The sequence below is a fragment of the Pleurodeles waltl genome, chromosome 8 (assembly GCF_031143425.1).
Source record: "Pleurodeles waltl isolate 20211129_DDA chromosome 8, aPleWal1.hap1.20221129, whole genome shotgun sequence".
NCBI classification, from domain to species: Eukaryota; Metazoa; Chordata; class Amphibia; order Caudata; family Salamandridae; genus Pleurodeles; species Pleurodeles waltl.
The window spans coordinates 1,364,540,312-1,364,555,356 of NC_090447.1; the positions used below are offsets into that span (position 1 = coordinate 1,364,540,312).

The following is a 15,045-nucleotide window of genomic DNA, read 5'->3' on the forward strand; positions in this document are numbered from 1 at the left end:
GAGCAGAGACCGTGACCAAGTGTGTACTAATTCACCAGGTGTGTACCAACTGAATTTGAAAGCCAAGAACTCTGGGCTGTTGGACTTATGGAGGACTGTTTTAGCTGTGGAAGGGATCGTCTCTTTATCAGTCATCTAGTAAAGAGATCTCAGTACTGATGTCACATGTTCACAGCTGGACAACTCACAAATTAATCTGATAGCTGCCTTTTGGTCTCGTAGAAGGTGGTGTAATAATTTAGGTAATACAGCAAGATAAATGACATTACTGGAGTCAAGACTTGACTGAACAAAGGCATTCACTGCTGCCATGTGTCACTGAGGATCAATGATAAATTATTTTTCTCTGGGATTTTCATTTCATTTGCAGAGGCTAGCAACTTTGCAGACCTGGGTCCTTGAGATAGTTTAGTGTCAAGATGAATACCAGTCTCTGTAGTGGCCATGTTACCCTTTTACGGACACATGAATGAGGTATACATCTTTTCAATTATGCATCACTGACATAAAGAAACAGGGACAGAAAACACATCTGCACATAGGTACAAAATTAAGTGCATTAACTGTCAAAGGTAAAAAAATACAATGTAAAATCTACTAAGGTAAATACTGTCAGTTGTTTTTATTTTTAAGGTAATTTATTTACATTTATACACAATGCTGTGCAGATAAATACTGGTATGAAACAAAACATATTTAAAAAACAACATTACCTTGAACAAGACCTTCTCATTTACTTCTCAATTGCTTGTGTTTTGCAGTTCCCAAAAAACATGGATTAAGTAAAACCCCTATAGATCAAATAACTAGATATAGCAGTACCTCCAAACGTGGTATCGTTTGTAAACAAAAATTTTAAAAGTTCACCTGTCATAAATGTTAAAAGAATGCATAAAATGAGTTGTTTTAAACAAATAAAAAACAACAGTCTCAGATGTTATCATATAAATAATTCCTTATACATTTGTTTCTTGAAACTGTGAAATCCTGGCAGAATTGAAGTGACTGGGGTGACGTAGCAATTTATTGTATGAAATGACGATGACAAATTCAATTCACAGATATTTAGATGTATGTTTTTGAAATATACAAGGCCAAGAAATATATTAGGCTGTGTAATTTGTGTGTGTATTGGTTAATGTAGGTTATCAAATTCAACTAATATCAGCAGAACTGTGATTGGACAGCTACTTGGCTATAACAAACCAAATGAACATGTAAAGGTAAATTCACCTCTGTCTCATTTGACTAATATAACATCAGATATTACTTCAAATTAAACCAAAGGTATTTTATATTTGGCTCTTAGGTTATTTGTAAATAAGGAGAATAACTGACAAATGTACAACAATAAATAATTAAATATCATAAACTACACAAAAACGCAACTAGCATATGTCAGCCACCACATACAAATCATTGAGTCACAGCATTATGGTTAACATATATTTCTTAGTACTCTGAAAAACTGAGGCTTGGGCTTCAACCATTTTTAGTGTTTCATTGTGACATTGTCTGTGAGATTGTCAATTAAAACATTTTGGAATAAAGTACATATAGGAGGATGCACAATTGCTAAATAAGAAACCATTTGACATTCTCATACAGTAACTCAACTGTCACTTAATACTCTGGAATATTACCCAGCATTGTAGCTTTAGCATGTTGGCATATCAACTACATTTAAAAAATATACATCACAAATTTTCCAAGGTAATGTTAAACAAAAGGGAAGCAAAACTGATTATTCCTTTAGCACACACACCGCAATAGCACAATAATGGTTTGCCTTAAAAGCCACAACAGGTGCAATGGTATGTCACCTATGGACTTGGAGTACTGTTGCTTGTTTATTGTGTCATACTAATTGTTTTGAGGAAGACAAAACATATTTTAAACACACACAAATCGAAATTTACATAGGTAAAAAAACTGTAATCTTCCAATCCAATTAACTGATGCATTTTTAGTTTCCAAAAGTACCATTTAATAAGAACATGTGCATCTTAGTTATATTTATACATACATTGAACATACATACATTTTTTATCCTCTTTTCATTTCAGGTGAAAATCATATAATTAAATAATTACTTTCAACCATATCTTCTTTAAACCCAGCACTTATTTGGAAAGTACAAGGATACATGTGCACATAGAATAGTGGTTAAATAGAGTAATACAACATATTATACATATATGACAACAATTTGGAGGAAAAGTGTTTCCAACAAATGTATTATTACACTATTTTGGAGGGTATTGGGTAATATAAATTACTGCAATACTTGCCACTTGTTAAGAGATAAGAAAGATTATTATCGATGGGAGTAACCAATCAAAGCAATGCCTAATGAGAAACAAAACTACCAAACCCTCCACTTATTTCCTTTTCTTTCTCTACTTACCAAGCCCTAGATCGTGAAGCATAGAAGAATAAATTAGCTTTTTTCAAAACTACCCCTGGTCAAGCCATACTTGTACATTTTGTGACACACAAACAGTGCAATCAGTGTTATCATGCACAACAATTACAATTATAACTGCTGGTGATATTAAAAAAAGATATGTCCAAAGTGCACATCACAGTTTGTTTCAGGGTCATATTTATGCAATATGAAAAAGATTGATACAATCATATGGTAAGTAAACTGTACCAGTGTTAGTTAACAAAGTTAATAATCAAGCCTGGCACATGAAGTAAAACAACACCAAGCCATACCACAGGATCAACAAATGAATTGTTCAAAGCACTAGTTGCATTTCTAGTCTATGAAAGAACAGCGGTGGAACATGAAAGAGTACTTCACCCCTTGTATTAACGTGTTATTTGAAAGGGAGTGTAAGTGTTTGTGTTTGTATCTCAGTAGTGATATTTTGAGCTATGTTGGTTATTTGCTTGTCATCAAATTGGTCACTTGGTTACAATCAATCTGGAGTAGATTCACAAAGGTTTGGTACAAAATGAGTAAGATATGGAAAGTAGGGTCAATTGTTGTTCCCCAGTGCAGTCTACAACTTTATGCCAATTCACATACATTTTGGTGTGACTTGAGTAATGTAAGATAACACTCATACATAAATGAGATTCACATAAAATGATAAGTTTACAGTATTCCCTTAACTCTGCATCGAATTTATGGTTGAAATATGTATATTAAATGTGGTCACTTCTTCTTTCAGGTAGGTAAATGTAGGCAATGAACAAAATATTCCTTTACTCAATGTTTGTAAAATCACCAAACATACTAGCTTGAGGGTGTGAACCAAATTTGAATTGTATAGTGATGGCTACTCTGGCACTCTCTCTAGGCACAGCAACATGTCAAGTCATTTCAGAATCTATAGATGTATAATATGAACATGTGTGTCAGACACACTGATTTACACATAATCATAACAGTAAAATGAACAATTGTCTCTCAGGATTTCTCCATAATTATTTTAAAGATAGCAGAAAAACAGTCAAGCTCATAAAGTGCCTCAGAATGTACATACTGCTGCCAATTAAACATGCTTTACACGGAGTTAAAGAGAGATAAGCACGACAGTTTTAAAGGCAAAAAGAAAAGTGCAGGAGACACACGACTCAACCTGCAGGGCACACTTGGTGATAAATGTACACAAGCATTGGGAGATTCAGACACAGGTCTCAATTTGGGGACCTATTAGCTTTGTCACTGGTTTTTAGCCTTGCTGTAAAGTATTTCTAATGATGGGCAGCACACTAAATTATAAAAATGGAAAAAGCCTATTGTGTCATTTTGTAGGCATGCACACAACTCATGCCCACAAAATGATGTGGCATCTGAAAACAGATGGGAGGAAACAACACAGAAGTAAAGCAGGCGGGGTGTAGAAGCAACACAGGGGCATGTGTAGGCTGAATCAACATAGAGTATGACAGCAACAAAGAAAACACAGGTAGATAGAAACAACACTGAGGGAATGGGAGTGCGAGCAAATGGGCAAGAGGGATAGCAACCTGCAACTCGTAGGGCAGAGGAGAAAAGCAAACAGGCGAGAGAAAGGATTTGGAGGTGGAATGAGGTAGAAGCATAGAGGCGCCCACAAGGGTGAACACATCAGGGAGGTGAGTGGGGGAAGCATTTGGGCTAGAGAGCACAGCGCATTGACAGGAAGAGAAGCACACTGGGCGAGACAGCTGGAAAACAAAGAAAGGAGCACCTAAAAAGTAAGCAATGCAAAGGCATGAGAAGAGGAATGCAAGCCCACAGAGACTAACATATAAGAAACAAGCAAATGAGACTAACAATGAAGCCAACAAATAGTAGGCAATAGGCGAGAATTAAGCCTACTGTAAGCTAGTATGTCTTGCAAAAATTTGCTAATAGGCAAGACCGAAAAAATAGTTACAATTTAAAAGCCTTTAGCAACACGTGGCGAGGCAGTCAATCACAAAGGCCAATCCATCAGTTTCGTCTCTGAAAGTTATTATCAGTTTTCATCCCAAACATATTGTCTGTCCACTGTAATTAGTCAACTGATGGTCCCATGAGATAACCAGTCCTACAGCTAATTTAGAAGAATACTTTGGAATTGTACTGTTTTTACGAGGCTCCCGTTCTTGCCTCTGAACTGATGGCTAACAATACCCTAAACATTTCACTAAACAAGCCATTGTTCATTGTGTTCCTACAACGTATGTTGGGCAAATGACACAAAGGAACAACTTACCAAGCTGTGCTCTACGATATGCTGCAAACCAGCCAGCACCTCTTTGGTTGAATACTATATGGTCAGAAAAAGATGGCATAACATGTACTTGTCATTAATGTTAATCGACTACCAACCCGGGTTCTGTAGCCATTCTTTTCAATCTAAAAGAATGTTGTTGACTAGAGTGACATAATTTAATATAGGGTGTGTAGACCGGAAATGTGGCATGGAATTCCAGGATTTGCGAGTAAAGTTCATAAATGCAATTTTATCAGCTGGCTGTGTAGCAATTATTTCCTTACAACTGAACTGTAATAGAATAACAATGCATGTGATAAGACTGTACAATATGCTGTATACAATAACTTTTTGTACTGATTAAAATGCAGCCTCACTGTTGTAACACACAACTGGGCAGTTCAAAAAGGCATTTATCGTAGGTGAAATCGTACTCTAGTAGCACTACATCACATACTCATAGTGCAGTTCACACAGATAAGGGTGTAGATCAATACCTACTACGGTCCTGTCTCTTACAGGGGAGCTCTTCACTGAGTATGGAGCACACCTAGACCTACACTGAAGGTGTAAATATAGGAGTGGGGTGGAGGAAGTGGTGGAAAAATGCGGAATATTTACTACAGTGACGGAGGAAGAAAGTGAAAAAGAAGGAGGGGCATAGGACGGGGCATGCAAAATACATTAGTACACCAACAAAGGCTGAATTGATTACAATACACAAAAGATGCACCTACATCTACTCTAGTAGTGGTACTGCCTAGGAAAGCTCAAATCCCCTCCAGCCAGGCCTTGGAGTAAGTCACGTGCCACACATAGACACTCACAGGCTTCTCTTTGCTGCAAGAGAATCAAGTAGGAATCGACGGAGGCAGGCATTAACACTGCCAGATCTACATCTAAAATATAAATAAAGAAGAAAAAAGAGGTCATAAGAATCCCGCATAAGTCACAGATCTAACACTACTCTACACACACTCAAAGACACATCATGCCACATTGCATGTCCTAAACAGACACACAAGCTCACAAACATACAAAGTGACACAACACAACTGTATTTAATGTCTGGCTCCATAACATTTCACATTACAAGGGGGAGAGGGCAGAGGCCAAAGTTTAAGATCTACGTATAAGCTCCCAGTGCAAATGTTTGTCCAGTGTGTATTATTTTTCTCAGGTGATTCCTGTTCCCGATTAATTTCAATTCATAGTTCTACATTTGGAGCTCTAGTAATTGAAAACTATATTTGGTGGTTTAACATCTAAAATTCACTCAAAGTTGCTTGTAGTGACATTCTGATCATATATTGAGCTTAATGTGTCCACTCCCTACCCACATGTGTAAGGGGGTGGGGACACCAGCTCCTGCTACCAGATGTAAATCTCCAACCACTGTTGCTGAAGTGCTTCTAGACAGAGATTACACCTAGACCCAGGTACAGATTTGCATGCACTGAGGATATCGCTCATAGATTAACCTTTGTGAATTGTTCTTTATCATGGCAGACCTATGCTAGACTTTATGGATGCACCTATAGACTGAGCCAGGCCCTGCAGTATTTTTTGTGATTTTTATCGTACAAGGTGCACAATAAATAGAAATAAACATTTTGCTGCCCTCTTGCTTATTTTTTAGTATTTTGTTGTCCAAAATCATTATTCTTCATGTGTCAGAATGACAACGGAGTAGAAGTCAGCTGCTTGGTTTCAAAATGTGACCCTTGACTCTTGCGGATAAAACTGATGGACTTGCATTTATTAATGTGATCATATTTTGATGCAAAGTCCCAAAAAAACGGTAAAAATCCATTTTACAACTAAGTCCCCCCACACTTTGATTACTGTGCTACCTATAGATTTGTTTTTGTACTAAAAACTTGTATTGTTATAGACATGAATAAACTATAATTTTTCGTGCTTCTTTGTATGTCTTTTTAAAAATATGTGTTTGATAGCACGTTTGCAAATATGAAGCCAATCAAGAGCTTGACTATTTCTTCAATATCTTCAACATAATTCTGCTGTTTAAATAATGCAAAGGGGTCAATTATTCATTTTACAGTAATTATGTTTTGTAATACGCAGAACCGGCCCCTTTGTAATACAATGAAAATGACAACTATAGCAAGTACAAAAAATTAAATTGACAGATACATTCTTTCCGCGGTCCCTCATTGCTGTGCAACTCCACAGAACCAGAATCAGCTGTGGAACTCCAGTTCCTCAAACACCCATTCTCAACACCAAGTTCTAGCCCATACATGTGGCAACCACCATTTTTTACCGCTCTTCGGCTCACTTAATGCATTACTGTCAGCAACCTACATCATCTATTAGCGGTTACTCATCTTTCCCCGATCCCCACTGAAGTGCTCTGTTCCTATCCAATCCTCCTGACCTTTGCAATCCCACACAAATACCCTCTATCTTCTCTCATCCTCTGTTCTGCACTCTTAGTAAAACCCTTCTATTGAGTGGTGCTCCGTTACTAGATTTGAACTGTATATATCATGCTCATACACACTAGTGAAGATGAGCAATAATTAAATCATACTGATTAGATAGTCAGATTGAGAAATATAAATAACTCAGCAAAGGTAAATAGTAATGGGAGGATTTCTTGAATGAATCTCAGCCACTGGTAATTACTGTGAGCCACAATCCAGTGCATCCTCACGATGCCACCTCAGACAGGAATTAGCTATAAGCAAATGAACATTGGTCCTGCTCCAATAGGAACAGTTCAGTCCAAAACTCCAAGACATATCCCCTCTAAGTTGGATCTAAAGAAACTCCCTGGCTGGTTTTGGCCTGTTTGTGCATTGTCACAAGGGAGCAGTTGGAGGTCTAAGGCACAGTTAACATGGGACTCATGTCTGGGCATAACTATTGCACATAGGGCATTGCACAAAAAAGGTGATGGGAGGCTTGCTTGAATTAATCACTATCATGGGTAGTTATTCTCAGCTGTAAAAAATGATTGACTGGACTGTGGCTGAGATCACTTTATGAAAGACACCTGTTAGAAATTGGGGCTTCCGTTGGCAAAGGTATGCAACCTGTCCAAGTAGAGACCTGAATCCTAGTCAGGGTAAGGCACAACACACCCTAAATTATCCTGTGCTGTGAGTGTAGCTTCGGTTCCGAAGTGTGGTGGTTTTGAACGTGATGCACCAAACTGTCTACGCTGTAGAGGTGAAGCATTGATCTTCTTCATGAGGTGGCAGCAATACGCCTGTTCCAGAGCAGTTGTTCCGAGTGCAATGCAGAGGTTCCGATTGCAATGTGCCGATCTGATTCCCACAACAGCAGTGAGGTGTTGATTCTGCTTCTCACAGCAGAGCATGTGTTGGTTCCATTGGAGCAAACCACGAGGTCCACTTTCAATGGTCCAGGACTGGGGTGGCACCACTCGGCAGGACAGACTCACCAGCGGAAAACCCAGGGCCTGGAACAAGAGGGTTTTAAGTCTTTTGTGTCCATGAGACATATGGCAACAGGAGGCTAGCCACCAAGCTCTTGGAGACACCCTTGGGTCAAGTGATGCAGGTCCAGTCCTTCTCACTCAGCTAGGGGAACAGCAGGCAGCAGGGCAGCTCAGCAAGGCAACAGCACAGCAAGGCAGAGCCCAGCAAAGCAGCAGCACAGCAGAGTAGCAGTCCTGTCAGCATAGCAGTTCTTCTTCCTGACATAGTCGTCACAGGTCCAGAAGTGTACTGAGTTGGTGGTGTCAGGGGTCTAGTACTTATACCCATTTGTGACTTTGAAATGGAGGAGACTTCAAAGAAAAGTGCTGATGTGTACAAGTTCCTTGCCAATATTGTCCTGGTTCCAGACACACTTCAGGGGGGTATGCAGCTCTTTGTGTGGGGAGAGGCCCAGCCCTTTCAGATGCAAGTATCAGCTCCTCCCATCTAGTCCAGGAAGACCCATCAGCCTGCTGATGGGCCATCAGGAAGTGAATGGCCCATCAGGCACACCTAAGCTCCCTTTGTGTGTGGCTGTCTAAAGGGAATGCACAAAGCCCAGCTGTCGTCCACCCCAGATGTGTATTTGAAACAGGCAGAAGTCACAGAATGTTTGAAGTAAGAAAAATTTCCACTTTCTCAAAGTGTCATTTTTCAACCTGCAACTTAAAATCCAATTTCACCATTAGTTGTGTTTTTAAATTGTGAGTCCAGAGAGACCAAACTCAAAATTTCTATCTTGTCCCAATTGGAATTTATTCTCATAGGTTGTAATAAGGTCATCCCAAAGCTAACCTATGGGAGAGATAGGCCTTGCAGTAGTGAAAAACGAACTGGAGATTTTTCACTACTAGGACATGTTAAACTTAAAAGTACATGTCCTACGTTTTAAGTATATTGCACCCTGCCCTCGGGGTTGCCTAGGGCCTAACTTAAGTGTATAAAAAGGGAAGGTTTAGGCTTGGCAAGAGGGCTACCTTGCCCGGTCTAAATGACAGAGTAAAACTGAACACACAGGCTTTGCTTTGGCAGGCCTGACACATAGTTAAGGGGTTACTTATGTGGGTGGCACGGTCAATGCTGCAGGCCCACTATTAGCATTTAATTCACAGTCCCTAAGTGCACTTTCTCAGGGACTTAAAAGTAAATTAAATATGCAAATAGGGTGTTAGCTAATGTCCTCAGAGTCCTAAAGCCAGCAAAAACAAGATCAGAAAAATGGAGGCGGTAGGTTTAAAGTTGTGGGGAAGACATCCCTAAGGATGTCTGGTCTAACACCGCCCATTACACTTTTGTTTTCTTCAGTTATTAAATACCAGCACCCAGTACCAAGTGGCAACTTTGTAAGAAATATATGCAGCTTGCTTAACTTTCAAAAATGGAAATCGCTCCTTTTAGTATTCATCTGAAATGTAGGTGTATTAGGAGTATACTATCATGTTAACAACACATTAAGAAAATATTTAAATGGCAGAAAACTTTGAATTAGGTCGCCAGCTTTGCTTAGATCGAGTGAGCCTGTGATTAGTGCACCTCACATGATCATTAAGAAAGGCATGATATTGGCACTTCTGCTTCCTCAGCCACTAGAGGAACGATAATAGTGTGACATTTGAACATATGTTGTAGCACAAGTCATCTGTCAGGGAGACACTTTCAAACACTCTTTGTCTTAGGTGCTGAGTCTCACCCCTAGGCAGTAACCTCCTCAGGCACTCATCCCCAAGGACACTCGTTCTCATGGGCACTCATACTTATTCAACCTCTGGTCAGAAGTCTCCTGGGGCTGCCTTACCTGTCCTCCTTGCTGGGGGCATATTTGAGCTTCAGCTATTTGCTGTTGATCTGCTCTGAAACACCAGCTATGAACTCTGTGTGGTCCTTCCATTCGCAGCACAGTGGAGATGGTTGTTCCCTTACAACCTGTCATGTTCTGCTCATGAATTGGCTCACAGAGCATTCTAGATGCCTGCTGAAAGCTGTACAATGGGGTTAAGAGGTGGTGATTACCTAGCCCACAGTTTAATCCTATAGCCTTGATGGATACCATCGGCTAAGACGTTGAGGACAATACAGCTTATTTCGCCAATGTCTAGAACCAAAGTACATTTTTTTGCTTTGACAACAGGAAAAGATTGCAAAACCTCCAAGATCCTCCTGAGTGCTTGCCGTAATGTCTAAAGCATAGAGAACCATCTTAACTACAGTATCTTTCAGTGATCAGTGGAAAGGCAAGATAGTCAAGTCTCATTGTCTAGTCAAGTCAATGGCAATGTGTATCCCAAACATGAAAACATTCAGTAAGGCGGATACAAGGTGATAAAACAATACATTAACATTTGATACCGGGGCCAGTAGTGCTAAGTACCATGATTTTTTAAAATTAGTTGATCTAAAATACTGAATACATAAACCTTTCAAACTACAAACAAGTATCTTTATAAAATAACCATTATTTTTATCGGCAAAATCATACTATCTAGCAATATGCTTGGGATTTACCGCAAAAGTTTTGTTCTAACACCACATTTGCACGTGGATTTGTATGCATGCCACTTTGAATACTATTCAACTAAATGAAAATCACATACAAGAGAAATGTGAGAAACCAGCCTAGAGATCTTAAGCTGTGTCTCCCAACTCATTAATGAACAGTGAAAAAGGTGCATATTCTTTTTAGGCTGTTTGATCAAAACATACCTTCTCAACAGAAATACGAACCTGTTCAGTCAATAGCACAGGTCTGTTCAAAAAGCACAAATCAGTAAACGCGTGAGCTACAGCACCTTATAACCCAGGGGACAAAGCAACTGCAGCGGCTCCCTCCTATAAGCTGCAAACGACATAAGCCATACCTATATTGCTTCTTTCTTACTACTTAGGGATGCAATAATCGGCACAAATGAGATAACGATAGAATTTCTATTTTAGCGGGAACTACGCGGCCAGGTGAAGAGGCACCTTCCCATATACGGGAATAGCCAAGTGAGCTTGAAACCCCTCTGAGGTAGATGAAATGGAGACGTGCGAAACTGCTATGTCAATATCTTTCAAATCACATGCTATTTATATGATAAAAACAATTTACGTTACTTCCACTACGAATAATTTTCAGTTGATCTAAACTGCCATTTTCAGGTAACGTATATTATGTTTTTTATCGTCATGTCCGTATGGTTTTACAGATTGGTCTCATTCTTACCAACTGACAACTATGTCAATGTTATTACATGTTTAAATTTGTGGTCTTTGTGTTTCTCCAGCAGCTGCAGGGCACATCCTCTTCAGGTATTCTGTGGGTTAGTACTTTTGCTAGCGGGTAACACTCCACCCTTGGCTTGCTATGTCTGTCTCCTATGGGGTTTGCATAGATTCCCTACTACTGTACGGCAGGAACGGTGCGAGGATTTTGTAAAGTACTAATATCTTCTGCAGCATTCATCGCATACAGGAAAAGTTTCCTTTTTTTCCTGTTTTTTGCTGTTATTTAGTACCATACGCTGATGGCAACCTACGGCTCTTCTTGACTTAAGGGGCCTCCAGCCAGGAGCAAATCCCTGGGCAGGTTGGGCGATCCACAAAACAGAAGCACATGATGGGTTCTTAGTCTAACATGGTGCAAGTCAGGAATGTTACCTGGATAAGACCGACAAACCAACTATAGATTTTCATTAATAGTAATTTGTAACGGAGGAACTCTTATCCCATAAAAAGTGCACCCTTATTAATGCCAGGGAAAATCATATTTTTCACTTTGCCCTTGGACATGAGCCCGTTTAGTGTATAACACCCGTTTCAGACTCTGTGGTCAAAACAATTGTTCATTATGTGGATCGATTACTTTTTCCTTAACATTGGATGTCAAGCATAATTTAAGCACCATTTTCAGGAGATTAATGTGAATTAGCAAATACACATTCAATAGTCAAAGGAGCAAATCTTTTATGAAGTAATGTAATTAAAGTTCCCCAAATCTTTGTGAATCGGCCCAGTGTTTTCCCAGTTTGTGGAATCACACAACATAATTCCATATAGAAGAAAATACTTATCGGAAAGTTATCGCTGTAATGAATGTTTCCTATATTTGATTAAGAAAAGTACATTTAAGTCTTTAAGGATCCCAATGTGTTCGGCATTTCGTATGAATATTGACAATAACATTACATAATTTTTCAATGGAGCTTTGTGACCTCATCTCAACTCATTTTCGGACTGGGTAATTAATTTGAATACTGTCTATTCTGTTATTTTGATAATGACTGTCGTGTGTATGTATGTTTCTCTCTAAAACCATACGTCAGTGCTTAATTAGTATTCTGGTCGCCAGTAGTCAACACCAGCATTCATTTTTAAGAACTGAGACGTTTCTTCATATTCAGACACTGACTCAGGGAGAAAGGCAAGGAAGAGAGAAAGTAAAAGGGAGAGAAAGACAGAAAAACAGCAACAAAGGGCGAAATCAGGCATGAAAAGTAACCTGCAACCCTGAGCTAAAGAGACAGGAATTGTAGGCTGGTAGAATAGAAAGGCAGGAAGTGGAAATTAGATTTGAGCAACTCCGACATCCGCACCAGCAGTGAACTCTTAAGAAACCGCCTGCCCCCCTACACATGTAATATGTAAATCCACATGTGCAGTAAGAGTGAGACAGCAGGCAAAAGAGACACACAAAAAACACTCAATGTGACTTGACTAATGTCGCTGCGTATAAAACATCTTGAAATGTGTCAGGACAATAACAACTAGGAGAGATCAGTTCTAAAAAATGTAACATACATTTGTCAAAAATATATTTGTTTACTCTATATATAATCATAATAAAACATGCCACTGAGGAGGCCCACTTGAGACAGCAACGATTGTAGTTGGATCAAGGGGCGGGGTCACATACAGCACCTAGAACATTCTTCCACCGCACAAAGGCTTTGTAAGGCTTTATAAGGCTACCCAGCATTCATATTCATCAAATTGGCATAAGCCTGCCAAGTTCTGCTAAATCACACTCCCATGGCAAGAAATAATGAGGGATCCAAGTCCTGGATGGCAATCAAAATGAAGGCGCGGAAGTGGTTAACTAAAAGGAAATGCCCCCTAAAACGTGACGGCATATTCCTGTTGCATAGAAGTATAAAAGTCAATTTGTGCAGACACTAAGGAAGAGTCAATAATTCCAGTAATTGGCTTCCCCCATCTGTGTCAGATAAAGTCTTTGCACTTAATATTTATAACCATGGATACCATGAAGATACATCTGTCCGAAAATGGTATTACAGGAAAGCCACATAATTCTCTGGAACTAATCCTGTTTTCCCATCATACGTAGCCTTCAGCCATCCTGGTTCCACTGATGAGTACACTACAGGAAAAATGAAAACAATATCAATAGTTTTGTCTGACCTAAAAGCACATCAGCTGTTATTAAAATGTATATGTTTCAGAGTATTTATCTAGAAAAAGTTTCACATAAATATTTGGTTCATAGCAGCTGCATTATAAGGTTGAATCAATGTGAATGAGTCAATGTGACTTACCATTAGTAAATATTGCACCCTGGGGGAATGAGAGCTCGTGACTGTGCTCGGCTTTACATGAATACATCGCTTTGGCTTGGCTAAAATCAAAAGAAGACAACATTTTACTAAACCACTAAATGGAAAACCGAAAAATATAATACATTACCACAGTGGTCCCCAACCTGCCTCCTCAGGGGGGTCCACAACTGCTTAGAAAATTAAATAATGTTAACAGATTAGGTCCCTATCTTTCAGTAATTACTTAGCAGGGGGTCCCTGAATTCCAATAATGATTCAGTGGGGGTTCACGGGTTCTAGTAATGATAAAGTGGCGGTCCACAGATGTCAAAATGTTGGGAACCACTGCTTTACAACATACTGTAGAGCATGAATAAAAGAGGTGAAGCAGAGTAACCCTCCAGCTATAGTGTCTCCGTTATGGATTACTAAATTATAGCCTTTCTGGAAAGAAGTATGAACAAATTAGTCTCCAAAGAATGTCTGTACATGAACATCACCAACTTACAAGAGTAATAACTGTAAAAATGTTTTACACAACATACAATTTCCACATTTTACGAAACAGGTAAGTAAAATTACGTAACAACTAAACAAAACCTTCACAAATGCTATAAATGTTATGTAAAACGTTTGAAAAGTTGGCACTTTATTCATACCTGTTAGGCCTGACACCATTAGGGTGGCCTTCCCCCCAACTTTTTGCCTACCCCTCCACATATTTCACCCTTAGGGTAGGCCCTGGACAACTAAGAGGGCAGGGTGAAATGTATTTAAAGGCAGGACATGTACTTTTAAGTTTTACATGTCCTAGCAGTGAAAAACTCCTAAAGTAGTTTTTCCCTTCAGCAAGGCTTATCTCTCCCATAGGATAACATTGGGGTTACCTTATCACATCTTATACATTTAATACACAATCTGGAAGAGATAGGTTTTTTAAGTTTGGTGTCTGTGGGATCACAATTTAGAATACAATTTATGGTGAAGTTGGATTATAAATTGTAATTATGAAAATGCCCCTTTTAGAAAGTTGACATTTTCTTACTTTAGCCATTTGATGCCTGCTGCTTGTCTCTGATCACCTGTCTTGGGTGGGTGACAACTGGACTTTGTATATTCCCCCTAGACAGCCACACATAACGGCAGCTTAGGTATGACAAAGCATCCGGGCAGGATGGGAGGGAGGAGCTGGCCACAGCCTCACTTACACCTGAATAGGCTGTGTCCTGTCCCCACAAAAATTGTTGCATAGCCCCCATATAAAGTCTGGAGCTAGGGCAGGAAGGGCAGGACCTCAATGCACTTCAAAGGTCTGTCCTTGAATTCTCCCCCACAACAAAGGGCAAA

General features: G+C 39.3%; 1 protein-coding gene across 3 annotated transcripts in view; it reads right to left on the bottom strand.

Moving 5' to 3' along the window:
• Positions 1-598: 598 nt before the first annotated feature.
• Positions 599-15,045, bottom strand: part of ARHGAP42 (Rho GTPase activating protein 42) — a 562,306-nt gene continuing 547,859 nt past the window's right edge. For all 3 annotated transcript variants that reach the window (XM_069202384.1, XM_069202385.1, XM_069202383.1), the window contains exons 23-24: positions 13,699-13,778; positions 599-13,523 (exon numbers count right to left, since the gene is read on the bottom strand). In XM_069202384.1, the coding sequence (XP_069058485.1) occupies positions 13,435-13,523; positions 13,699-13,778 (169 nt within the window). In that variant the 3' untranslated portion in view covers positions 599-13,434. The remainder of the gene's footprint in view (positions 13,524-13,698; positions 13,779-15,045) is intronic.